General features: G+C 40.1%; 2 protein-coding genes across 2 annotated transcripts in view; one reads left to right on the top strand and one right to left on the bottom strand.

Annotated features, from left to right (window-relative positions):
- Nucleotides 1-27609, top strand: part of LOC142107450 (uncharacterized) — a 223850-nt gene that overhangs the window by 63913 nt on the left and 132328 nt on the right. The window lies entirely within an intron of this gene.
- Nucleotides 1705-12962, bottom strand: LOC142107407 (lysozyme C-1-like). Its single transcript, XM_075190839.1, has 5 exons — nt 12956-12962; nt 12430-12585; nt 9128-9286; nt 6829-6907; nt 1705-1906 (listed from the first exon to the last, which is right to left on the bottom strand). The coding sequence occupies exons 1-5, from the start codon at nt 12960-12962 to the stop codon at nt 1846-1848; spliced, it is 462 nt and encodes a 153-aa protein (XP_075046940.1). The 3' UTR covers nt 1705-1845.

Below are 27609 nucleotides of genomic sequence, written 5' to 3' on the forward strand. Positions count from 1 at the left end.
ATCTGGTCCTCTAGTCTTCATAGAATGACAGCACAATATTCATTCATTTTTCTCATACTGATTAAAACCGCCTTGTTATAACTATCCACATGTCCTAACAAATTTTGTTAGCTTCGGTGACTCTGTCTCAAAATGTACAAATGAATTATTCCTTCTACAGCACTCTCTACATTTATTCACCAACACATTCATCGCTAGCATCGGCTGAAGAGAGCACTACTATGTAAACTCTATGGGGATCGTGAGCATGAGTGCACACACACTACATGATCGCTTGGTGATTGGTCGGAAAATATTAAACAGTACGACCAACCAAATGAGCCGACAATCGACACTTTGGAACGACTTTCAACCAGCGTGTCACTATATAAACTAACCCGACTTCCGACCGAATGGTCGTATGTCGGCTGATTTACCCGATTAATAGACGAAAATGCTCCAGTGTGTTCCCAGCCTCTATGAGTAAACCAGCGCTTCTGCAGTAAATGAGTAGGGATTATTGCAATAAGTTAATTCTATCTATAGTCATTGAAAAACAATCTTTGATATAAAATGCCTACTTTTTTATATTTTTTTGTGTGGTCTTCCCTGCTCCTCAGCACCAACAGATGATGGACATGTCAGCCAGTATAAACAAATGTTGCGTGCCAAGCGCTTATGAATGCTTTAGCAGTTTGTGGATAATAATACACTAGAGCAAATTTTGGTTAAAACTAGTATAAAATGCCGTGATGTATGTGGGCATTTCATAGGTGCAGCCAACACTTATTTACTCTTAAAGGGTCTGATGTGAGTACTACGCCATTTAGTGTAGCGTATTATTACGGGGGCAACACTTATTTTATTAGGACAGGGCAATATCTATATTACACACTTATGGCTCCATGTGTATACCCTTGCACGTATGTGCATGCTGGCTCTTGTAGTTCCACAAGTTCTACAAGCACTCCTGAACTTTCAGTGCATGAGCAAGAGCTTGCACTATAGTTTGGAACTTTTACCCTGGTACCCAACAGAGGGCCTATTGTTGGTTGTGCCAATACTCTGTAGGTGAACGGGCCTGATCATTTTCTCGGGCCCACAAGAGAGGACAAGGCTCCATGAGTATGCCGAGGTTTTAAGGTATGTAAGGCATTTTTGTTAAAAAAAAGTTTATTTTGATGGCATTAGACAAATGAGCCTAGAAGGGTGATACCCAGTCCTCTGTGCCAGGTAATCCACATAGACAAACCACAAAGTTTTACCATGCCGTTTGGCCGGAACTGCATGTGGTTTAGGGGTTTACCAACTGCCACAAATCAGACGATAAGTCCTGTGGTTTGGATCTGATGTGTGGTTTTTTGCAAATTGCATGACATTAGGAGACTCCCGAACATCCTAGGAGAGAAGAAATGAATGTATAGACACATACCAGGACATGCTTTTAAAGGAGGTGACTCTCAATGTGTTTCTTCCCGGTGTGAATAAACATAGATTACTCCATTTTGCTCCATTTTATTTAACTGGTAACGAGGCAGGTGAAAGTTCAAATGGTGAAATTGTTATGCTGTGAGGCTGGTGCTGGATTGTGCCATTTATTTGAACAGAACCTTCTGACTCTGTTACTGTAAATTAAAGGCGTAAATAGTCCTAAACCCAGTTTATAGACTAGAACTTCAGTTATTACTAAACATTCTACATTTTGTCTGAGGAATAACCACACAGTTTTGTGCTATAACATGTTTATTTTTTGAATACAGTAGTTGAGTATGTGTTGATCAGATAAAGCGATTTAATCTTCAACACAATTATTTAAAGAGCAGTAGGGTATAATGAGAGTCAGTGACACTTTCCTGCTTGTACTTTTTAGCATCCTGCAGTAAACCGACTCAGATCCCTTCCCTTGCAATTCTGCCTCCAGGCGTTCCTATCAGTTAAAAAAATAAAAAAACTTTTTTAGAATACATCAACCTGACTGCTTGTGAATCAGTCCCAGGAGCAGAGGTTGCCAGCAAATAAACACTCCAAGAAAAACAGACTATGAGCAAAAGTTTGCCAAACTCTTGATTAAATGTTTTTTTTTATTTGTTGCCCCTTTAAGAGGCGCTGGAAAAGTGGAGATTAAATGAACAAGATTTAATTTTTATTTTGTTTGAACTGTTTTCTGAAAAGTGAAAAGCAACCTGTGTTATATATCTGCTACATAGTAGTAAAATACTGTAGTATAATGTCCTGCTATAGCATATCGTTGCTGTCCTTGTCTTATACACTGGCTGAAACCTACCTTGTTAATAATGGTAATCCAGTAAATCTGTATCTAAAAAAGAGTGTAAGTGAAAGGTTTCATGACCAGCGATAGGTCAGATGGCTGCTGAGGGAGATAAAGTTAGTGGGGGGAGGGGAGAGTTTGCAGCCAGAGTAGAAATTAGGGGCCAGGGCTTAATGGTTTGATACAGGATCACAAGAAAGGGAATCTATTTTAAGACCAAAATAAGTAGTGTGAAAAGGAAGAAGTCTTACAGAATTTGTGAGGTAGATCTTAACAATACTTACCTACTTTCTCTATTCTGTTTCCAGGAGATGGGCATGACTGGAGGGCGGGAGGGGGCTGTGAAAATGCCGTTTTGTCACAAGGGGCGGGGCCAAATGATGCGATTCACCCCGAATTGCGTCATTTAGTGGTGGCTGCAGCAGGATGCGGGAGATTTGCCAGCTCTCCTGGGAGCCCGTGAGACTGACACGAATTTCGGGAGTCTCCCAGACATTCCGGGAGAGTTGGCAAGTATGATCTTAACTGTATGACGGCTTCTCATTTTTTTGTCTTACTTTCCGTAATGACTGAGTGTGTAAATGTAATCTTTGGTATTTTACTGTGGTGTTGGTGTTCACTGTTTTGCAGTGTCCCTAAATAGGGATGCCATTCACTTTTAAATTATATATATAATTATGATATTTATTTATATACAGTTACCTGATAAGTCTGTTTTTGTGTTCGTTAATATTGTTAACAAAGTGACAATGTGCCTAATTCATTAACGAAAGTTAAGCAAAATTAAGTCAGACAAAACCATGTTGCATTGAAGGGGGAGGTAACTTTAAAATGTGATGGCAGATTTATATTTGGGGTAGGGCATTTCCAAGAACAACTTTAAATTTCAGTGTACAAATAAGCTATCAAGAATTTGTGTGCTACATGAAAAAACAGACAGTATTTTTCTTATGTGTAAAATAATAAACTAATTTGCATCCTGTGCATTGCAACATGGTTTTGTCCAGAACACTTAAGTAAGAAAACGTACTCAATTTTTTGCTTAACTTTCCTTAAGGAATCTGGTCCAATGTCAATTGTGTGTTGTCCTGTTTAGTTCCATTCTTCTATGATTACCCCATGCAGTGAGGATAGCAGATCTCCTTTTTTCATATGAACTATAACAGGAGAAGGTGGAGGAGGGGGACTCCAACGACTGAAAGCTGGGGACTCAGAGGTTAAACTCAGGAAGGTAACTCAGTTCTCCCCAGATAATGAGTTTTAAAGGGTATTGTCTCCTGTGTGGACTCTCCATTCTGTTTTGAAAAACTCCCAAATACCATATGTTTTGGCTTTTCTGATAGTGTGTGGGAGGTGACACTTGACCTAAAGTGACTGGCAATCGTTATGTTCTGTTTTCTCTTCATGTTGTATTGCAGTGTTTGCAGTGGGATTGCTTATCTGTTTTTATAAAGTACTATAGCACTTTTGGTGAACATTTGTGTTAAATAAACTATAATATTCTTTATTTAGATATTTGCCCGGGTATAAAAATATTTTCAAACGTGCACGTTATTGGAAAAGGCAAAAAAGCTGAAAAGTGTCCAGTAAGTGCTGACTTGGTGCTGGAATCATCGTCTATTAACTCCGGGTACGTTCTCCATGGGCTGGTTCAACTAGATAGCCTGTAGGTTCTCCAGTATTGTAATAAAGTTTCAGTTACAGAAGTGCTGGAAGAAATGATCGAGGATCCATATGGCCATCTGGGGCTGTCTGCATAGGGAGTTGGGACAGTTTAGTATAGAGGTAATTAGAGACAGTAAGTTTAAGGTGGCAGGTGCTGGTAAAATCGCAGGACGATTTGAACAGGAGGTGGTTATTGAAATTGATTGTGCTGGTGGATTCTTTAAGGCAGAGGGAATCAGTAACTTTATTGGCTGTCTTGTCTGTGGAGTGGGCTGATATTGAACCAGGATTTAAAAAAAAAAGGAGTATGTACTATATGGGGCACTCTGTGAACTAATTGTTTATATATACCCTTAAAACTCGATGCTTTCCTAGATTCAATTAAACAACTCCCAATTATTCCAACATCATAGCTAGTAGCGAAATAATTAAGAACATAGAAAGTGAAAAAGTTCAAATAGAAAAAGAAAACTTAATAAAATGATAGATATACCACCAAACCTCGCTATGTGATACAATAATTAGTCTAATATAAAATAATATTTGTTGTTAAATGTCTCTTTATTATAAATTGTAATAAAAATATACAACCACCTATTGTGTGCTAATTTGACAGTAATTTTATTACATAGATTGATTGTGTATATTATATAATGATACTGAACCAGCTCTGCTAATGCTATTGTAGGTTAGCAGGAATAATTGCCCAGGACAATAGATAATCTTTATTGAATAATATTACAGGATTATATCAAACAAGTCCAAAATGTGGGACTTCTGGATCTGCAAACTCTCTGATAGAACCAGGCGGGTTGTCTCAATGAGTGGTGGGAAAATTGTACTGTATGTTTTTTGTACATTTGTTGGATCAATTCCCTAATATGATGGTTATTTGAGCAGAGATTTTTCCCCACCTAAAATGACGGCTAGTTTAATCTCCCATTGTGATGTACAAGACCAAAATTAAGATATTTACAGCAGTGTGTAAATTTATCTTGCTCACAGATGGCACCGACTGCTGGAGGCCAAACATATTTTTGGGAGGAGAGGGTGCGTCTTACAGAAGGTGGTTTGGATGTTTTTAAAATTGGCCTTAGTGACGGCTTGAATTTAGTTTTCAAAGTGTAGAAGGGTTAAGGCTTTTATCCCTGTATTCTGTGGATGATTCTTGATGATGTTGATATAAAAGCCAGTTGCTTTATTAAGTGGTGAAAGGTAACTTTGGTTCTATCAATTTACCTGGTGCAAGCTTCTCTAAGGTGGATGCTTTCTGGCAAGCAATTATTAATCTTATGTTTTGAAATATATCAAAGTTAATTAATAATTGTACCCACTGAGCTGTTTGACTATTGGTTTGCTATGCTTGAGTGACATTGTCAAGAAACTGTTTGGTTGTTTGTATTTGTTGTGAAAAATGATTAGGTATTTTTATTATTAATATTAAGTGTTTGTTATGTATTTAATAAATGTATAATATATAATTATATAATGTGTGTGTTTGGTTATTTGTTATAGCAAAATAACCCTGTTCTGGTCATGTATATGTGAATCACATGAGATTAAATGAACCTAGAGATCTGTGTCAAAATGGGGTACCTGTGCAATATTAATCAAGGTCAATCACAAGGGAAATATAGTGTACAATGTTCTCTATTATCGCTATTCATCCTTATGTTCTCCAAATATTTTTCTTCCCAGCTTGTCCCCAGTGAACTGACATAGGATAATTTTGTGTTGCTTGTTCATGGGACCACATTTAAGTAACCCATGCCCATACACTTTGGAGGCCTCTCAGCAGGTGGCAGGATGGAAATCCTATCAGCATGCTTCTGTCTGAGCCAGTCTTTTCCAAAACGCCTGGCCAATGAAAGACGCCCTCCTACAGTTACTTGCCTAATCTCTGACAAAGGAGAGGTGGGAACATCCAAGACTTTAAACAGGTCTGTTCTGGGAGGGAAGGGCGGTTCATGTGATAGGCAACTAGGCGTTTTGTTCCCATGGAGTTGGACTGTTTTGGATGTTTCTACTGTAGCCAACTAAGGAGTGAAATTCCATCAGGTTGGATTGTGCATAGACTGTAGAGCAGTACCTCATGTGGCCAGAACATGTGGCTGAGTCCTGTCTCACTGGCAGACGTGAATGTGCTATACTTTGAATATGGTAGTGAGAGCCCAGACAGGTTTGACAGGGAATTTGCTCATCCTACTGATGTAGTCCATTCAAAAGCAGGAAGACTCTTGTGCTGAGGAGCTAACAGCTGTTGTGGATTGCAAGCAGTATAGATCAGCCTGGATTTAGCAACCAACAGTGAGGTCACTGAGGATTATTTGCCAACTTGGAGTGTAGAAGACTACATGGATTTTCACAATGCTTTTTGGGGCTTTACCATTAATAGTGTCAGTGTGACACTGACGTTGACTGGATATTTCCTAGCACAAATTCCCTGGGGGTGAAAAGATACATTGCATCCTGACTATAAATATTATCATATCCACTTTGTGTTTTATGTGAACCATGTGTGACAGTTCATTGGTTATTAGTCAGCTATAAATACATGTGGTGATCAATAAATATGTTCAATTTATTCCTAATTGTTTGTTCTGAGTTTTCTACCTGCGCAGCATTACCCAATCTTTAGGTATCACCGCAAGGTCTTTCTGTCACCACCGCCGATCTATCTTATGCCATTTGTTCATAAGATAATCTTTATTATTTAATTATGTTCTTTGTGGAAATAAAGACAACATTATTTAATATTCTAGGATTTCTTAGTCATGTGATCGTTATTCACTTTATAAATAGCTCTTCTAACTTTAACAATAATCACACCTTGCTGCCTCTTTCAATCCACTCACAACACCACCATTACTACCTACAGCTTTATCAGTTATAACAATCTTGAAACAACAACTTACCAAGGTGAAAGACCATTGCTAGATATCATAATTCTTTTAGCACATTTAATATCATCTTCTAGGTTATCATCCTGAAGACCTAAATATCAAAATAATATGTTGGGGTCAAAATATTTAGTAGATGTAGAATAAATCATGGAAAAAACAAAAAAATATTATGTTGTATAGGAAAGTAATCTGTACTGTCTGACCTGTTCTTTAATGATGGAAGTATTGTTGCTCACCAAATTGTCACTTTTTACTATCAATAAACACACTGTCCCGTTAGCATCATATGTCAGAAAATATTTGCTTGCCTCCTTCTCCTATTTAAATATCGCATTTTTTAAAAGGTATATGTTCATTTTATTCCATATCTTCTAGGATATACTTAGTGATTAGTATATAGAAAACAGATCCCCCACTTTAAAATAAATCATAGGAAGCACCAAGAAAACAAAATCTTCTATATGGCTGACATGATGCCTCTTATGATGGAGTGTTGGAGTTGTGTTCTGTTTTACCAAAACCATATTCTTTTTCCATTAAAAAAATTTAACCCAATAATTAATTTCCCATAGTTCAAACTCCACTAAGACCTAAAAAGAAATAGGTCCCTATAGCTGTTTTGCTACATTTTGCCTCCAAAACAATGAGGTTTCTATATCGAGACAAACATGGAGGAAAGAGGTGCCCATTTCTACTCTTTTCTCCATATTTTCTTTTTGTCCAGCCGGGTGCGTGGAGTCAGTACAGAGTGAAAGTTATAATATTAATCGTTACCATGAGGACTACTATTTTTGTCGACATCCTCCATCACCCCCTAATTTTGAGCAAAGATGCTTTATATATAATAGTTACATATTACATATGATGTAGCTCTGCTCCATAAACCGAGTGCTGGGGCTCTATGTACATTAGTATCTAGAACAAGTTTCATGACAACTAAGTGATATCAATGGGACGAAACAAGGGGTTCACTAATTCCACGTTTAAAACAAAGTATGGACTATGGTCAGGGCACTTTTACTTCTTATAATCCCCTGAGTAAGAAGAGGTGGGTATTGGGAATTTATTTAGGTACTCTATATATGTTTTAACTGTATTTATATATTATGCATACTTTGTCTAAACTGTGATTTGTGCATGTACAGTGTAATAATATCTCTGAAAGAGGTTATGTCACCCTGGGGAGAGTGATCCTGCAAAGACTGTTCCAAGCGCATCCTGCTACCTAAATGCACCTGCTCTTACTATTGACCATAATAGGACTAGGCACACAAAGACTGCGAGGGGTTAACTTGGGGTTGTTACTGTAGCTAACTTCATCATCAGTGATTATGATCCTTTGTTGAGAAACATTGTGTGAGCCTCTTTTTACCAATCTTCATGGAGCCGGCACTGGCAGGGCATCCAGGAGTGAGATTGGTAATGCTTCAGTCCTTGACAAACACCCATGAGATAAGGGCTATCAATCCATATACTCAGAAGCCACGAGCTTGGCACCAAGGGTCAAGATAAAAGACTGTCTGGAGACTAGAAGAGGTAGTCTGAGAAATATAGCGGTGAGATCTTGGAAGTTGAAAGTAAAGTCTGGCGTGAGGTTATGGCTTTTGCTGACAACCAATTAGTAGAGATTACATCACAGGGCATGCAAGGACCAGCAATCTTCTTACTACTTCTTTGCTCCCTGGGGATCTTGTGGTTGTGTGTTACTGCTGAAGGTGGGGTGACATTGAGCAGGGCCACTGCCACCTCTGTCAGTGATTGAAGAGTACTCTCGCTAACACCAGATAAAGTCCAAAGCGTATACCCCATGGTCACCAACAATGTTATTGATTTCACATTTTCATAAAAGCTCTATAACTCTACTGGTGATTTCTGTTTAATAAACATAAGCATTCTTTATTTGGATAGATGTTCCTACATTCACGGTACTGGAAGCAGGTGGTAGGTTGTAAGGTAGCCTAGTCAGCATTGACTTAGGGTCAGGTTCATTCTTTGCCAATTGGCACAGGCAAATAGCTTGTGGGTGCCTCTGTATTGTGACACATCTAAGTAGGAGACCCTCACTGAATATGCTTTGTTCTAAATGTCTCTGACTTCTAATATAGCACTACATTAAAACTGTCTGAAGGTTTTTTTTTTACTAATTTTGTGCTAAACTATTTAAAGCAATCAGATAATTGCATTCATTTTCTAGCTTTCACCAGACAGATAAAGGATAACTGATGATTCAACCTAAAATGTTGGTGACATACAAAAATATGGGTTTGGCATTCAGTATAGTTTTACAAACCAATATATATGGTATACTTACTTTGACAACTCATCCTACATCTATTTTCCGCTTGTGGTATCTTCCCGTCATCGCACCAATATTTGCTGTCAATCTGAAAAATTCCATAGCTTCGACTTGTCATTTCTCTCTGTTGTAATTTGTTGTTGAAGTGACTTTCATGATAGGCGAGGCATATCCCTGTGACATGATTTAATTACAAAGTGAATATTTTAGTATTCTCGACATTAAAAGTGTACTTATTGTCTACTTACAGTGGTGTCAACAATTTTGTGTGTTTAACCAATAATCATGAGTGTGTAGTCAATCAATACACTAAGTAACTGTAACGCTTCGGTCCCGCAAGTAGTACCTGTTCTGTTACCCGCATGTCATTGTTTTGGAAACTGCCATGTTCCAGCATCAGACAAACTTCATTCATTTCATTCAGCTATACTCAGTTCAGCACAGGTGCAAATCCATTGCACTTTTGGACCTCCCTCCCTTTCTCATTGGCTGAGCATTCCTAGAGCACTATTTAAACTTCCTGGATTCACCTGTCTGATGCCTGTTCTTCAAGCTCACTTCCTGTAGCCTGTGGTTCTGGTTTCTGTGCTCCTTGTGGATCTTCCTCAATTCCAGCCTGCTCTCAGTTCGTGGCCTGTGTTAAACCATCGCTGCTCCAGTACTCTTCTTACCATCTCCAGTGTACTTCATCGTGACAGCTCTGGTTTTCTCATCGCTACACTCAGAGCTGCTATTACACCTGTGACTCCTCAGTTGTTTCCATGAGTTGCCTCCACTATTCCAGCCTGCTCTCAGTCTCTGCCTGAGTTGAACTATCGGTGCTCCAGTACCTCTATTACCATCTCCAGTGTACTTCATCGTGACAGCTCCAGTTCTCTCATCGCTACCACTCAGAGCTGCTACCACTATTGTAACTCATCAGCTGTTACCATGGGATACCTCCGCTATTTCAGTCTGCTCTCAGTCTCTGCCTGAGTTGAACTATTGCTGCTCCAGTACCACTACTACCATCTTCAGTGTACTTCATCGTGACAGTTCCAGTTCTCTCATCGCTATCACTCAGAGTCGTTACTACTATTGTGACTCATCAGCTGTTACCAAGAGTCACCCCTGCTGCTGCAGTCTGCTCTCAGTCTCTGGCTGTATTGAACTCCTGCTGTTCCAGTACTGCTATTTTCCATCTCAACTGTACTACATCGCGACAGCTTCCATTCTCTCACCGCTAACACTCAGAGCCGCTACTACTGCATCGCATCTATTGTTGCTACAAGTTACCCCGGCCACTTCAGTTGCTCTCAGTCTCCTGCTGTATTTAACTATTGCTGCTCCAGTACTATTATACCACCTCTCCTGTACTTCATTGTGACAGCCCCAGTTCTCTGACCGCTACCACTGTGGACCGCAACTGCGTCTGTGACTCATCGCCTGATTCCCCAGTTATCTCCACTTCCTCGTGTGGTCTGCACAATTCCAGTTCCTCTACCTATCACCCTTGTGACAGCCTCTGTTTCTCCTGGTTGCACCACAGGACATCTACTCTCCTTGTGCCTCATCTGTAGCTGCCCGTGTCACCTGGCTCCTCCACACCGTTCTGCTGTACACCCACTCACAGGACCGCGACCTGCAGGTTTGGTGCCGCAAAGTCCATACCTCCTTGCGGGGGCTTCCTGGCGAAAACCACCGGCCTGTTAGACTCCGCACCTGTGGGTGGGCTAAGCAATGTCCAGCAGAGCCTAGGGATCAATTTCCTATAAGCCAACCGTGACAGTAACATTTACATAATTGAGACATTTTATGAGATATCCACCTTTGGATGCTCTCAGTTCGTGGCCTGTGTTGAACCATCGCTGCTCCAGTACTCTTCTAACCATCTCCAGTGTACTTCATCGTGACAGCTCCGGTTTTCTCATCGCTACACTCAGAGCTGCTATTACACCTGTGACTCCTAAGCTGTTTCCACGAGTTGCCTCCGCTCTTCCAGTCTGCTCTCAGTTCGTGGCCTGAGTTGAACTATCGCTGCTTCAGTACCTCTATTACCATCTCCAGTGTACTTTATCGTGACAGCTCCGGTTCTCTCATCACTACACTCAGAGCTGCTACCACTATTGTAACTCAACAGCTGTTACCACGATTTTACACATTTATATTTTTCCCACTAACAAATTTATGGTGGTCACTCTCCTACAACAATCCACATGTGCTCAATTCATCAGGGTTCTCAATACAACTACTGCACCTACTCTATAATGAAGTAAGAGCTGCAGGAAGGAAGGAATCAATGGAATTACCGGAATGGCCTTCAATTTCCACTTACACCAGTGTTGCAGCCATCCAGTCAGGATTGTCTGACATGTTGGTGGCACAATGATTAGCATTGCTGTCTCACAGCACCGGGTTTATGAGTTTGATTCTGTGCAGGGCCCTATCTGTATGGAGTCTGTGAGTCTGATTTATCCAGGAGAATATCGCCAATTTTGTGCGTATCATCCGCACATTCACTCTGTGCATTCCCAGAACCGAACTATACTCCAAAGAACGCAGTCCAATTCACCTTGGAGCGCAAGAGGACATCTATGACAGTCTATGATTCCAGGGAGGAAACACAGTTGGAAAGGGACAGATGCACGTAGGCAATGTACAGTAAGGGCGCTCCCGTGTAGCAACGTCCAATTCAACCTCCAGCGCACACAGAAGTATGCTGTTTCTCAGGTGTGTCTCTTGCTCCAGCTAGAGGGCTCGTCTGAGTCCCAAGTACTAGTGATGACGACTGTGTATACAGCTAAAACATGTGTCTGTAATCAGGGGCAACTGTAAACATGTAGGTTATGTACAGTACACATTAAGAACATCTTAATAAATGTTTTTCATCAACAAAAAAAAAAGAAAACTTTTATTTTACATGTTTCATCAATAATGATTATATTATTAACAGGTAACATTAATTGAATAGTTTTTTTTTCTGTACGTTCTTTAGAGAATTTCCATTGTACATCAATAGTGGATGTATCCTGCAGTGTCTTGTGTAGCCCTGCCGGCTGCCGCTGCGGTGTTGTTAATAAACTTACACTACATTAAGAGTAAAGTCCTGGGGGCATCCGAGTACCTGTGAGCACATAAAGCTCTATGGGAAAGGCGGCAGCTATAGGCGAAGACCTCTTCCATCAGTTCTGTAAGTTTATTATCAGACCGGCAGCCTAACACCTTTAATGACTATTTTAAGGTGCCTATGTCTTGTTGTTGAATTTCTGCTACATTTATATATACAATTTTGCGGTATCAAATTGAACTGTACTCATCTTATTTTAGGATATACATACAGTTTTCCAAGTCACGATCAAAAATCCCTTTTTCTTTAAAGATCCTGATTAACTCGCACTTGGTGAAGGTTTTGCCCTCTGAGCCGAGGTGCAAGCACAGAAGGAATGCCAGGCACAGGATGACCTTCATCTGTTTATCTAATATCCAGGTGATTTCTGTACAATAATAACAATAGAAATAGCAAAACAGATATTTGTTTAAGAAGGATCCAAGGAAGAAATCTAATATTGTTTTATTATAGAAAAACTAAATTATAGTAAAGCAATATGAATACATTAATCATTTGGAATATAAACCTAAAACATACATTAAAATTAAATTGAATATAAAAATAATTTATTATAATTATGACATTGTAGTGTTAAACAGTCTGATTCTTGTCAATCACATTTATATTACATAAAAGTATTAATGTTGCCGGGGTTTAATCAGCATTATTATAAACCAGTGCTGCTTGCTGGTATCAATCATGGTCATAGGGAGTGGGACCAACAGTGGAGAATTATCTCTGACCAGACAAATTACTTGGCATATTGGGTGTGTTGTTTATAAAATATGGAATAATGCATTTTAAGCTGTAAATTATAAGAATGTAAGAAGTAAATGAGTAGGCAGAGTGCTTTTATACAGGTCATGGGAAACATTATAAATTACAGTAAGGGCTGCATAATTCCTTATAATATAAGTCAGTGGTCGAAGTGAAAATTTAAAAGTGGTGGTATGGAAAATGTAAGGCAATGAAGGCAGTAGGAGAAGTGGCGGTATGGTATACCACAGTATATCAGCCCACGTTGACCACGGATATAAGTTTAAACAACAGCACAGTGCACTCCTGTACTGCAAGAGAAACTCACATTTTTAATCTTTGCGCAAGTCGAGTAGAGATCACCCCCACTGAACTATTAAAGTAATTTTATCGTTTTTCAATAAGCATTGTCTAAGCGATTTGTGTTTCCAAAGCACAAAGTAATTTATTTATCAGATGCAAAATCTAGCAGTTCAATACATAATTATAATACACTACAGTACAATACAGCCGATACCAAAGATAAATACATACCGCTGCGCAAAGCTGCGCACCACTGGTACCAGCGTACAGTACTTTACTCCAGAATACTGTGGTCAGAGAATGACTGAAGCCAGTGGAGCAAAGCTATATTATAAACACTCAGAGCTAGATTTACTAAGCTGCAGGTTTGAAGAAGTGGGGATGTTGCCTATAGCAACCAATCAGATTCTATCTGTCATTTTGTAGAAAGTACTAAATAAATGAAAGCTACTTTTGACTATTATACTTTGTAATAAAGGGTATAATTTCTCTGTTTGGTGGTCTATATAATTATATTCCAAAAAGTGCTTTCCTGTCTGTTCAGTTTTGATCAATGCATCAGTAATAATATCATTAGGGTAACGTCTCCAGAAATCATTGTGCGTAAGGAGAAATATGTTCTTCACAAATCTTGTCTGAGTTACAGTTGCATCTAATCTTTCAAAGCTGAGATAGTGGAATGTTACTCTTCCACTTCCTCATATTTCCACTTCTAATATGCTCATTGTTATGTGCGTATTGTCGCTAACCAATAACGATTGTCGAACCTCGAGTTGTGTTTCCAAAGCACAAAGATTTATTCGCAAATAATAGAATAAATATGCTCAAGCGAAGTAATAGTAAATACAGCCGTTACTTATCGCAGGCGCTCTGGATCCAGTGCAGTCATTCAATCCTGAAGTCTGGGGACAAGATGTCTGCACTCTGGATCACAAGCTGCTGCTTATATACACAATCAAATACAGTAATACAATGAAGATGGTATGGCTTGCATCTATTGGTCCGGGTCTCAGGAATGTCCAAGGGGTCGTCAATCATTGGCTGGTTCATCCTAAGGAATCCAAAGGAGGGGGTCATCTCTGCAGGGGGTATGCTCTGCTCTTCCCGCCAGGATTCCTTAGTCTTAAGTAGTTCATAATTCCCTATCATTCATAACTTGCGTATGCACTCTGTGATTCCCTCGCAGAGTGAACCAAACAGTAGGATATGTAACAAGGTTCATTATGATACCACTCATGATGTTATTCCTTTAACCCGTTCCGTGTATTTCACTAATATGCATGTAACTCTGATATAACATATAAATACTACTATATTTCGACATAACTGACTATGTGTTGCAACTACCATTAATGTGTACTATTTTATAAGTATGCGTGTTTGTGCGAATGTATGGTAAAAGACCAATTACTGTTGCTGCCACGTGTAGTGGATGCGTACGCCCTTGCACGCCGTAGCGTGCCCTTGTACGTCGATGCGTACCGTACGCATCTTTTCAAACAAAGACAACCAAGTTTGCTAGACTTTAATTGAAATGACTTTATCCAATTTACTGACTTTGACAGTTCCACCCTTTGATAGTGTAATAAACTATCACCCAATCACCGTTTCAAGTTCAGGATTGTACAATACTTCTCCACAGACCATGATCTCGGTATCTGGTACCACCCTTTCAGTCTCTTTCTCAGTGTTACTCTTATGAGACCGTTTTCCACACTTCAACACAGTAGGAACACATTTGACAACTAAACCAATTGCTAAGATGACACCCAGTATAAGGAGAAGGAGCTTACCTACACTCGCAATCATTTCCTGTACCCACTCCCCCAGACCGGAGAACCATTTTGCTGGGTTCAACCATGAGAACCAACCCGCCACCTTTTCCCCGACCTCATATAACGAAGAATTATGGCTCTTTCGAAATTCCCATTTCAGCTGCAAAATTTCATCCATCTTCCGGTCTATAACCTCTTTAGGGTCTTCCGTATTATTTGTAATGTACATGCAACATTTGACACCGAACTGGGTGGCCAGTGTCACACAGTACCCACCAGTAATAGAGGTGAGATAATTTAGTACCAGTCTATGTTGCACCAACTCCTTCTTGTACGCTTGTAGCTCCCTTCCAGTATACCTGAAAGTGTCATCATACATCTCGGTGATATTATCTATTAATTTAGCTAGGTCTTGGATATATTTAAAGTTTAATGTTCCCCGAGCGGTCCTGGTGAGATCTAGAGCAACCATAACTTGGAAACCAGCAGTTTCACTAATCAATTTTGTAGCTATGGGTTCCTCACCAGGAATCATATTTCTCTTGCCATAGTGTTCATACTGTGTGTGTATGTATGGTGGTGATGTAGTCTTGTGAATATCTACCATTTCTTCATGAATAATAGTCATGATTTCAGGAACCAGTTTAGCTATGAAACACAAGCCCTTGGAACTCGGAGTCACCCAGGAATAAGCTTTCCTTCCACAAACAAAATACACATCATCAGGGAGAACATAAGGAACAGTATGCCCATGAATTATATCACACAGAGTTTTGATAAAACTACCCATGCCTAGTGTCTCCATCTGCTCTAGACACGTGTCGGCATTAATGATATTTTCACATTTATCTGTAGAGACTTTTCCAATAGATACCTTCTTATGTTTGGTTATACGCCCTAACTTGTGACTTCCATCAGCATTCCTGCCTAGTAGTGACCTTGTGAGTCTCTCTCTAAAATGAGTGTGGCGAGCCATTGTCTGATCTGATAGGTCAGCCTCCCAATTCTCCAGGCGCTTTGCATGAGATATGTTTAGGCACAGCAAAGATCTGCCTATGGCGTATTGTCGAAGCGTCAGACTAGGGGACCTAGTGTTATTGTACCTCCCTTCTATGGGCCTCCCACTCCTTAATTCGAGTACTTCGGATATGTTTAGAGGGAATGGCACTAGTCCTATGTTATGCTGCCCTTGAGGCACGTGAGAGCACACCCAACACTCAGTTTGGTTTAGCACCTTACCCACCAGGGAGTGATAATCCTCCAAAGGATGCCCGCCTATATTCAGAGTACTGGGGGACTGGCATCGTTGGATGCATCTCTCGTCAACTAGGGAGTTGCAGAACTTGCAGATACAATACTCATCAGACAATAGCCCCTCACACTGCCTCCGAGTTCCTGAGCTAGCAGACCTTTTCATAACCCCTGGACCAAGTTTGATAATGGGCTGCTCAGGATATCCTATTAACTTTTCTTCGGCCTCCATTTCATCCGTATCACTCCCAGAACTCTCCTCCGTCCTCCATCCTCCTTCACAAAAATAGAATGTCCTAGAAAAAGTAAAAACAAGTAAAATCCTGGAACAAAAGAAAAACAAAAACCGCCACTCCATCGCTGGAAAGATAGTTCTGAGGCAACGTCTCTGGTTCAGGTGTCTCAACTGCAGGCTTTAGGTCTCCCGGAACAGGCTCACAAGTGACAGCTCTATGTCGTCGGTCTGAGTCTTGTCTTGCACTTTCTCCGGATTATGGACTCTCCTGCAGTGGGTGGAATGGACCCAAGTGTCTCTCTCTGCAACCTTCAGTGAAGTAGTACTGGTCAGCAGCACTTGGTACGGGCCTTCCCAACGGTCTGTTAAACAACCTGAACGTAAGAAATTGCGGATCATAACATAGTCTCCAGGTTCAACATCATGACAGTTCGTCTCTGGCATACCAGGTGACAGCATTTTTAGTTTTTGTTGTTGTTGTTTCAGCTGTCTACTCATTCTTATAAGATATTGTACAGTCACTTCATTATTACACTTTAAGTCGTCTTGTGGACTCACGATCAAATGAGGTTGTCGTCCGAACAGTATCTCAAAGGGGGACAGATTAAGAGGAGGTCTAGGAGTGGTTCGAATGCTGTGGAGGACCAACGGCAAAGCCTCAGGCCATGCCAACCCAGTTTCAGCCATTATCTTACCTAGTTTGTTCTTTATACTACCATTTGCTCTCTCCACCTTACCACTGGCTTGTGGTCGGTAAGGGGTGTGAAGTGTGCTACTGATTCCCATGAGTTTACACATATTTTGGAAGACATCACCAGTAAAATGGGTACCCCTATCACTTTCAATGATTCTAGGGATACCGAACCTACACACAAAGTCTTGTACAATTTTCTTTGCAGTGAACACAGCAGTATTAGTGGCTGCCGGATATGCTTCTACCCAACCGGAAAACACATCAATACACACTAACACATACTTTAGATTCCTGCACGGTGGTAGTTGGATATAGTCAATTTGTATTACCTGAAAAGGTCCGTCTGTAGGAGGGATGTGGGATGGCTCAGTTGGAATAGTTTTCCCAACATTTTTCCTCAAACAAGTAAGACATGACATTGCTTTCTTACCAGCTTGAGAGGAAAATCCGGGAGCACACCAGTATGCTCTCACCAGTTTGCACATACCTTCTTTACCCAGGTGAGTCAGGCCGTGTGCTGCTTCAGCCAGGCTTGGATAGTATGTTCGGGGAGCTACAGGCTTACCTTGTCCATCCCTCCAGAGTCCTGAGGACTCTTGACCACATCCCTTCGCCTTCCAGACCGCCTTCTCCTGCAGGGAACACAAATCTTGCATTTCAATTAATTTCTGCGTGTCTAATGTCTGAAAAACCATCATAGTCTCGGTCGATACAATCATAGGTTGCCCTGCTGCCCATTTAGCAGCTTCGTCTGCCCTGTTGTTGCCCAATGACACTGGGTCTTCTTCAAAGGTATGGGCTTTGCACTTTATGACGGCTACTGTTCTGGGTAACTGTATCGCTGTCAGAAGTCCTTTTATGTGTTGTGAGTGTGCCACTGGTGTACCTGCTGCTGTCGTAAAGTTTCTAAGACGCCAAAGGGCCCCAAAATCGTGCACTACCCCGAAGGCGTACCTAGAGTCAGTATATATATTGGCTAATTTACCCTCTGCCAGTTCACACGCTCTCTTTAGTGCTACTAGTTCCGCAACCTGGGCTGAGTGAGGTGGACCAAGGGGTTCAGCTTCTACCACATCCTGATCGTCTACAACAGCGTAACCAGTACATAGCTCTCCTGTCTCTGTCTGTCTATGGCAACTTCCGTCTGTATAAAACGTAAAATCTACATTTTCTAAGGGGGTGTCACGTATGTCGGGCCTTGCAGTAAAGGTCTGATTCAGGTGTTCCATACAGTCATGCGTGTCAGTATTCTTGCCTAACTCATCATCAACCAGGGTCTCCTCACCTCCCACCCTTTGTTTCTCTTGAGACACATACGGAAGGTATGTAGCTGGATTTAGGGTGCTACATCGTTTGATGGTGATGTTTGAGGGTGCCATCAGGGCTAGTTCCCACTTTGTGAATTTAGCTGAAGAAACATGTTTGGTTTGGGCTGAATTTAACAGAGCTGATACAGCATGGGGTGTATAGATGGTTGAATTATGTCCTAATACTACATCCTCGCTCTTACTTACTAGAAGGGCCGTTGCTGCTACACTTCTGAGACATGTTGGGAGTGACCTTGCCACATTGTCTAATTGTGCACTGTAGTATGCTACCGGTCTGCTAGCGTCACCATGTTTCTGTGCGAGGACACCTGCTGCACAGCCATCAGCTTCTGTACAAAATAGCTCAAAAGGCTTTTCCTAATCAGGTATTCCCAATGCAGGTGCTCTTGTCAGACTATCTTTAAGATTAAAGAACGCTTGCTCTGACTCTTCTGTGTGTACGACACGTTCTGGTTTTGAGGAAGAGACTAGCTCCTGCAATGGTAATGCCAGAATAGAAAAACCTGGGATCCAGGACCTACAGTATCCACACATCCCCAAGAAAGAACGAATCTGCTTCTGGCTCTGCGGCAGGGTCATGTGTTGTATGGCCTCAATTCTGTCGGTTGTCAGGTGTCTTAGCCCCTTAGTGAGGCAGTGTCCTAAGTATTTGACCTTAGTCTGACATGGCTGTAATTTATCCTTTGCCACCTTGTGCCCTGTTTGTGAAAGATGAAGCAACAACAATTTAGTATCATGTAAACATGACATAAAAGAATCAGAGCACAACAACAAATCGTCCACATATTGAATTAGAACAGACCCATTGTGGGGTTGAAAGGATTGCAAACAGTCATGTAAGGCTTGGGAGATAATACTGGGGCTGTCAATGAACCCCTGGGGCAGTCTGGTCCATGTGTATTGCACTCCCCTGTAGGAGAATGCAAAAAGGTATTGGCAGTTGGGGTGAAGAGGGACTGAGATGAAAGCAGAACATAGATCAATGACAGTAAAGTGACTGGCAGACGGTGGAATCTGCATGAGGATGACAGCTGGATTCGGCACTACGGGGAATTGGCTCTCAACAACTTTGTTAATTCCCCTTAAGTCCTGGACTAATCTATAGCCCCTCCCCCCACTCTTCTTCACAGGGAAAATGGGACTATTTGCTGTACTGGCTGTACGAATTAAAATCCCTTGTTGTAACAGCCTCTCAATAACAGGATATACCCCTAGTTCCACCTCCGGTTTTAATGGATACTGTGGGATTTTTGGAGCTATCCTACCACTTTTTAGATTGACCATGACAGGGGCTACGTTTGCCATCAGTCCAGTGTCCTGTCCATCTCTGGTCCATAGGGAACCTGGTATTTCCAGCAACATCCCCTTTACTTGAGATGGACTTTGTTCTATAACAGGAGAGTGTAACATTAACCTTTGAGGGGTGTCCAATATGTCCTGTACCTCATGTGCAACCTTCTCGGGTATATCTAGGAACACACCATCTGAAGTACAGTATATGACACATCCCATTTTACATAACAAGTCTCTCCCTAGCAAGTTAGTAGGAGCCGCTGCAGCCAAGAGAAACGAATGCTTAGTATGCAGAGGCCCGATAGTAACTTCGGCGGGTTTAGTTAGAGGATAATGTAACACTTTTCCCGTCACCCCCATAGCTGGAATAGTTTTGCTGGTCACCTGTAGATTGAAAGGAGAGGTTATCACAGATCGGGCCGCCCCTGTATCTACAAGAAAAGTTTGTTTCCTGCCAGCTATGTCAACTATCATTGTTGGTTCTTCACTCTGACTCTCAGTTAACCTCACTGGCTGTAGACTACAGGTATGACCTGACCCCTAGCGCTGACTATTAATTTCCCGCGCAGCATTTGCTGCCGTAATATGCGCGGGTAGATGTGAGTCTTCTAATCTATGTGAATCCTTTCTTGGAGGATATCTATGTGACCCACCCCTATGTGTATTGAGTCTTTCTTTATTACAATCTCTCCTGTAATGTCCTTCCTCGTTACAGTTGAAACACCTGATCACTTTAGGTTTCCTGTTATATGGGTTGTATGCTGGTGGTCGTGTGTGCACCCCTTCTAGAGCCTGTATACTTACCGTCATTAACTTATCACTTTTCTCTTCCCTTTTTCTGAAAAGGTTCTTGTCATGCTCCACAGCAGACTCCCTAAGGAAGTCTACCATGACGCCTCTCCAATTAGGTAATGTGGTTTGTACTCTCGTCTTTAAATTTTCCCTAAGGCCATCCATCAGTACCCCTACAGCTACCTCTCTGTGATGTGGGTCCTCACTTATGTTGGATATCCCAGTAAATCGTGCGATCGCTGTTATAGCTCTAGCAAAGTAATCTGAGGCAGTTTCACTATCCTTTTGTTTAATGGTGAAAATCTTACTCCAATTTACCACTACTGGAAAACAGATGGCTAAGTGTTTGACAATTTGTTCTATATTCCGTTGGTTAATCTCATCAGTCAAGGTGTCATCTTCCTCCAACAAACAATCTCCAATAAATTTTTGTATGTTAGTATTGGGAGGAAGACACGCCCTCAACACTACCCGCCAATCCTTACTGGTTGGTTCGTGAGCATTTCCTAAGTCTTTAACAAATTTCTGACATTTAGCTAACTCCTTTCTAGGGTCCGGGAATTCAGTCATAATGGAACGTAATTCTGATCTAGTCCAGGGACAATGCATTGTAACATTTCTTAAAGGAACTACACCATCCTTATCCGGTTTCCCATTGGGAACTGATATTGTGCGGACCGGGAACACACCCTCTGGTACACTAACTTCAGGGGACGCTACAGGATTTACAGGCCCTAGATTTAGAACACTTTCACTCCTAGTGATCACGCTACTCTCACCTATCTCAGCCATTTTCTCATACTTGCGCTGAGCCTCTAGTACATTAACAGCATGGGCAATGGCCGAAATCACAGTGGGTTCATCTTCATTTTCAGATACACTTGATTGAAACTGATTTAAAACAGGGTACAACTTAGTAATTTTTCTATTTTCAGTTTTAACAACGGCTGTACTTACCCCTCCCGCCACATAAGGTGGCGGGGGCGCGCTTGCGCTGAGTTCGCCACGCTTCTCAATGGTTACATCCGCCTCGCGCGCGCTTTTCGCCACGCCTATTTCCGGTTTGCATTCGCTGCTCTGCCACGTGTTACCTTCCATTTGCCACAATTTTAAACAATCATTATGTCTATTTCTCTTTTTCGTTGACTTGATCAACCATATTTTATCTTTTACAGTATTTAGTACCTCTGCATTAAAACTCCCTATTGTTGGGAAAGGCCTATCACAAGCTTTGGTCATCCCGACCCACGTGTCACAATACACAGTTGCATATGCACCATATTTCTTACACATGAGAAACCTCGCTGAACCAATAGGGCCTTCCTTAGGCAGTACACTGACCATCTCTAGCGTATGCTTAGCACCCATGTTGAACAATATACCTTCTACCCGGAACACAGACACACCGCAATGCTCTGTTCCTTCCGGCCAAATGTGAAATACAGACACACCGCAATGCTCTGTTCTTTCCACCTAATAATTTCAACTCTGTTGCTATACTCACCGCTAGAGATCTATAATGCTCGGTGAACGTATTTCCTTTAGCCGCGCTCACTCGCTTTTCTCGCCCCTGGCGAGGGTCCCTAATACAGAAATATCACTGTGGGCCCCAAGGGCTATCAGCTCCTCGATACCCTGGCTCAACCACAAAAATCTGCTGAGTTTATTATCGCTGGGAGCGCAAAGTCGATACAATCAACCTGCCTTTCCAGTATAATTCCTCCTAGCTGCTTCACCAATTCGCACTAACGGTGCGACCGGATCGCACTGCCTACCAATACTAATTATTAGCAAACCTTGCGATCTATTGGTAGCGCTTTGCGAAAACCCAGTTTTCGCATTCAGTATACCTGCCCTGTATACCGTCCTTCAGTTGGGCAATCGTCAGACAGCAACTGAGCACCTCAACAATAAAACAGTGTATCTACGTTACAACATCACACACTATACACCTTTTCTGCACAGAAAATCAAAAGTTCCCAACAATAGTAATAATGTCTCAGAGGCTTTCACAAGTAATTATACTATGCATGTATAATAACTATCAAAACGATTGTTTAACCACGTGGCAAGTTTACCGGAAGTTCGCGTACGCACAGCAGGAAGTACACATACGCTAAACAATGCAATACAGTTAAAACGCACAATGACAGAAAAAAGAAACAGTTTTCTCTTTTGTCCCTAGGTTCTAGTTAGCGTGCCCTAGATAATGCAAAACGGACATTCGGTTTCGCAACACAGAGTAAAATTCAGGTTTTGAACACCATGCGTTCTTACCCGTTTATGACGCGTCTCCACCCTATGTGCGTATTGTCGCTAACCAATAACGATTGTCGAACCTCGAGTTGTGTTTCCAAAGCACAAAGATTTATTCGCAAATAATAGAATAAATATTCTCAAGCGAAGTTATAGTAAATACAGCCGTTACTTATCGCAGGCGCTCTGGATCCAGTGCAGTCATTCAATCCTGAAGTCTGGGGACAAGTTGTCTGCACTCTGGATCACAAGCTGCTGCTTATATACACAATCAAATACAGTAATACAATGAAGATGGTATGGCTTGCATCTATTGGTCCGGGTCTCAGGAATGTCCAAGGGGTCGTCAATCATTGGCTGGTTCATCCTAAGGAATCCAAAGGAGGGGGTCATCTCTGCAGGGGGTATGCTCTGCTCTTCCCGCCAGGATTCCTTAGTCTTAAGTAGTTCATAATTCCCTATCATTCATAACTTGCGTATGCACTCTGCGATTCCCTCGCAGAGTGAACCAAACAGTAGGATATGTAACAAGGTTCATTATGATACCACTCATGATGTTATTCCTTTAACCCGTTGCGTGTATTTCACTAATATGCATGTAACTCTGATATAACATATAAATACTACTATATTTCGACATAACTGACTATGTGTTGCAACTACCATTAATGTGTACTATTTTATAAGTATGCGTGTTTGTGCGAATGTATGGTAAAAGACCAATTACTGTTGCTGCCACGTGTAGTGGATGCGTACGCCCTTTCACGCCGTAGCGTGCCCTTGTACGTCGATGCGTACCGTACGCATCTTTTCAAACAAAGACAACCAAGTTTGCTAGACTTTAATTGAAATGACTTTATCCAATTTACTGACTTCGACACTCATAGCTATTCATATCTACAGGCTTAAAGTAACTGCACGTTTGGACTCTCTTCATCACCTGCTAGAATAAAATCTAAAAATTCAATCTTGAACTCATTTATAATATCAGTAAAATTCAGATTAAAATCATTATCACTACTATACTTCAAAATATCAAAAAATTACTAGTCTATTATTCCATAACATAATGATATCATCTTTTCATCTTTTAAACAATTTGATCATATGGCTAAAAGGATTGTTACTATACATGACACAATTCTCCCATACTCCCATAAGTAAATAAGCAAAGCTAGGGTCAAAAATCGTCCCCATAGCAGTACCACATACTTCTAGATAAAATTAATCTAAAAATTGAAAATCATTGTGAGTTAAAATAAATAACATTTGATCACATATAAAATATCTAAAATAATCTTCATTAAGAGGATCATCCATTAGAATTTTTTTACAGGCAGCTGTGCCATTCTTATACACTATCGATGTATATAGCTTTTGTACATCAATAGTAACCCATTTGAATCCTGGAATTCCATTTAAAGTTCTCAAACAATTTTAAAACTGATAGTCAATGAATCTATCTCAGCCACAATGGGTCTACCAAGGGGATTTATTAAACTTTCATGAACTTTGGGTAGATGGTATAATATGGGAATTTTTAGGTGGTTCTGCAACATATATTTATACTCATTGATATCCCCAAAAACTTTTTTTTCACAACCCTGATTAAGGAGTTTGTAACTCCAAAACATAATTATTAGTTGGATGCTTTTTTTTATTTGGTATATGAGCATTCATCACTCAATATATTCAGTTCTATTTAATAGAACAACACACCCATTTGTTGGCTTGTTTGGTTATTAAATCCATATTGTCTCTTCATATATCCATATCTGTTGATTTTATTTTGTTCATATCTCAGAGATGGCACTATGGGATTCATGTTTGGACGTACGTCCATTTGCGTAGCGCATATTGCATTAAAAATCTCTGTGTATGCTCAGAAATGGACCTTACACCATTAAATGCAATTGCATCCAATTAATTTCTGAATGCAAATGACATTTACCAGTTCATACGACTAGGCAGAACAGAGGAGAGAAGGGGCGGACTAACGTAGACCATGTACAGTAAGGGTGTACCGAGGGCATTCCAATGAAGATGTGGCCAATTCAAGTCCAGTGTTAAATGTAACTACGCTTGATTTTAGTTGTATTATTTGTACCAGCTACAGGCCAGGTGTATCTGCCGACTGATAGTGATGACTGACACGTCATAGTCTTTGTTTTAAAAAACTATATGTATGTATGCTACTAGCTAGCACAGAAAATAGACATGCAAGCAAGAGAGACTATAAAAATGCATTATAAAATATATAAACATATGTGCATTAAAAGCATCTTTATTTATGTATTTAATGTTAAAACAAATATGATATTTGTAAATCCAGATTTTTATTAATTATTAAAGTGTTAAGAGTAGTTAATTTATTTTATAATATAATTTGTTGTATGTTTTCTGATGTGACCTTATATTGTACAAATGTTTGTGCGTATACTGCAGTCTGTTCTGTCTGTCTACATACGGCAGTTAACGTAACGTACTGCAACCCAGATTAAAATGGAAATGTATCTTTGTATATTGGATTTGAATAAGATCGGAACAGAGCACAAGTTCAGTTCTCTTTTTTTAAAAAGCTTATTTGCAAGTTGCATTCAGAGTTGAATCAGGCCCTTTATTTTTATGATTTTGTCATGCTTATTAAAAGATAAGGATGATACATCTGTATAATGTACATTTCATTTAGATATTTCCTCTAGAATATGAATAACTTCTTGTTCATGAGATTTTGAAAAATCCTAGCATCATCTGGACTGACCGAGGGAAGAGATGTTGTAGGGTTGAAATTATGTATCCTATTTCTTTTAACCTTCCATTCTTATATATATTTTTAAATATTAACTTTCTTACAAAGAGGTTCAGGTCTCTTTCTATCTCGAACCTGTCAAAGGATTGAGTCAGTGAAAATGATCACCCTTACTTAGAACTTCTTTTTCTATATTGCTTAGATTTGTATGTGTGAGATTGATGATTTTAATAGGAATTGTATTATTTTCTAATATCTGTGTTTTCTTTGTGTTCCCTAGCCCTCCATCCATCCCTTGTTTGTAATGTTTGTTCTGTCCCCCCTTTTTTAGTTATTTATACATATATCCCCATCTTATTTCCCCTGGCTTTTGCCTAAAAACTTCATAACTCCATGTGTGAATCCTGTGAGTCTCGTTGTTCCAAGAATGTGTCAATCATTTCTCCATCCGAAGCATCAACTTCAGATATTGTGTAATAATTTAGCCTTTCAGATCTGGAATTTTACTTATTATCTGGTTGTTTCCAAAAAAAACGTATTATGTAGGTAACTGTTTTTATTTCGTAATGTGGCATTTCATGATATGACTGGTCGCAATGTCTGGTTGCTTGGCAACCAGTCTCTTCGGTGTTTTGATTGGTTTGTTAACATATGTGCTGGCATTGTCCCCTAGGTTTGGTTTCTTGGCAACCTGGTTATCTTGTGTCATGATTGGTCTGTTGCGAACAGGGAAGTGTGGTGAGGCTGAAGTTTCTTCGTTTATAGCGCTATAGTTGAGTGCAATTGCGATGTAAGATTATTTATTTTGATTTATGAGATACATTTTGTTTTATTTGATCTTTATGTAGCTGCCGGGATTTTCAGTTTTATGTGATGCCTGTGTTTGTCTATATTATCAGCTGGTCACATTATATAACTATTATGTTTTGTGTAATAAAGATCTGACTTCTTATGCAAGCGGAGTAAATTCATGTGCCCCTAAATATTAGTTTATTTCAATATTTGTTATTGATATAGATGTTCAAGACAAACACGAGCAATAAATAGCAAACGGTTGCCTAGCAACTGTGTTACAAGATAAAAAAATAAACAAAGATATTAACATGTTCAATATCATTATACAATCATGTAGCCAAAACAGCTATGTTATTAAATGCGTTTGGAAAAAGGGATTAGGACGCCCATTAAACATGGATGAACAAAAACAAATTTATTTCTAAGCAATAGACCACCAGCAAAACAAGCACAAAACACACCACAATATAAACTACTAAACAAAGGGAAAAACCCCTAAAACAGTAAAACACGTGTGAATAAATGAAACAAATTCAATAATTTAAATATAACCTTCAAAAACTACAAATGAATACTGAAAAAAAAAGAAGAAAATAATACGGTATATATACCTCTCTGAAATGTGGATCACCTGACCATTACCCTAAATATTACTTTAATGTAAGATGCTGATAGAAACCGTTTGCTATTTACTGCTCGTGTTTGTCTTGAACATCTATAAGCCTTTGGTGATGTGTCTGTTTTCTTCTGTGGCTGTTTTATATACATTTTTGGTTCAGATAGCAGATTTGAACTTTTGCTGCAGTGACCTTGTGTCACCAGTTACAAATATTTACACCGCACTCTGCTTTTGGCGTTTACGAGCATTCAGAGCTCCGATTGGTTTGGATGGACACATGATCAGTTAATTGGCAACCTTTTGGCTATGAAACAGGACTTCAGGTATGCTTGTGCCTGTGGCACATTTTAGTCCCATATGAATTTGTTTGAAGGCGGCATATTTATTATGAACCACATTTCAAACATGTTTTCTTTCATTTCATACCGCAAAGATAAGGAATCAAGTATTGTATTTATTAAAATTCTTCTTTTGGAATGAAAAACTGCTGTTCCTGTAAAGACCTGTCTCCTATGTCCTCTGTGGCCAACTTTGTGATATTGCCCGGAGGGGAGAGCAGGTAG

This window comes from Mixophyes fleayi, chromosome 11, assembly GCF_038048845.1.
Source record: "Mixophyes fleayi isolate aMixFle1 chromosome 11, aMixFle1.hap1, whole genome shotgun sequence".
Lineage (NCBI taxonomy): Eukaryota > Metazoa > Chordata > Amphibia > Anura > Limnodynastidae > Mixophyes > Mixophyes fleayi.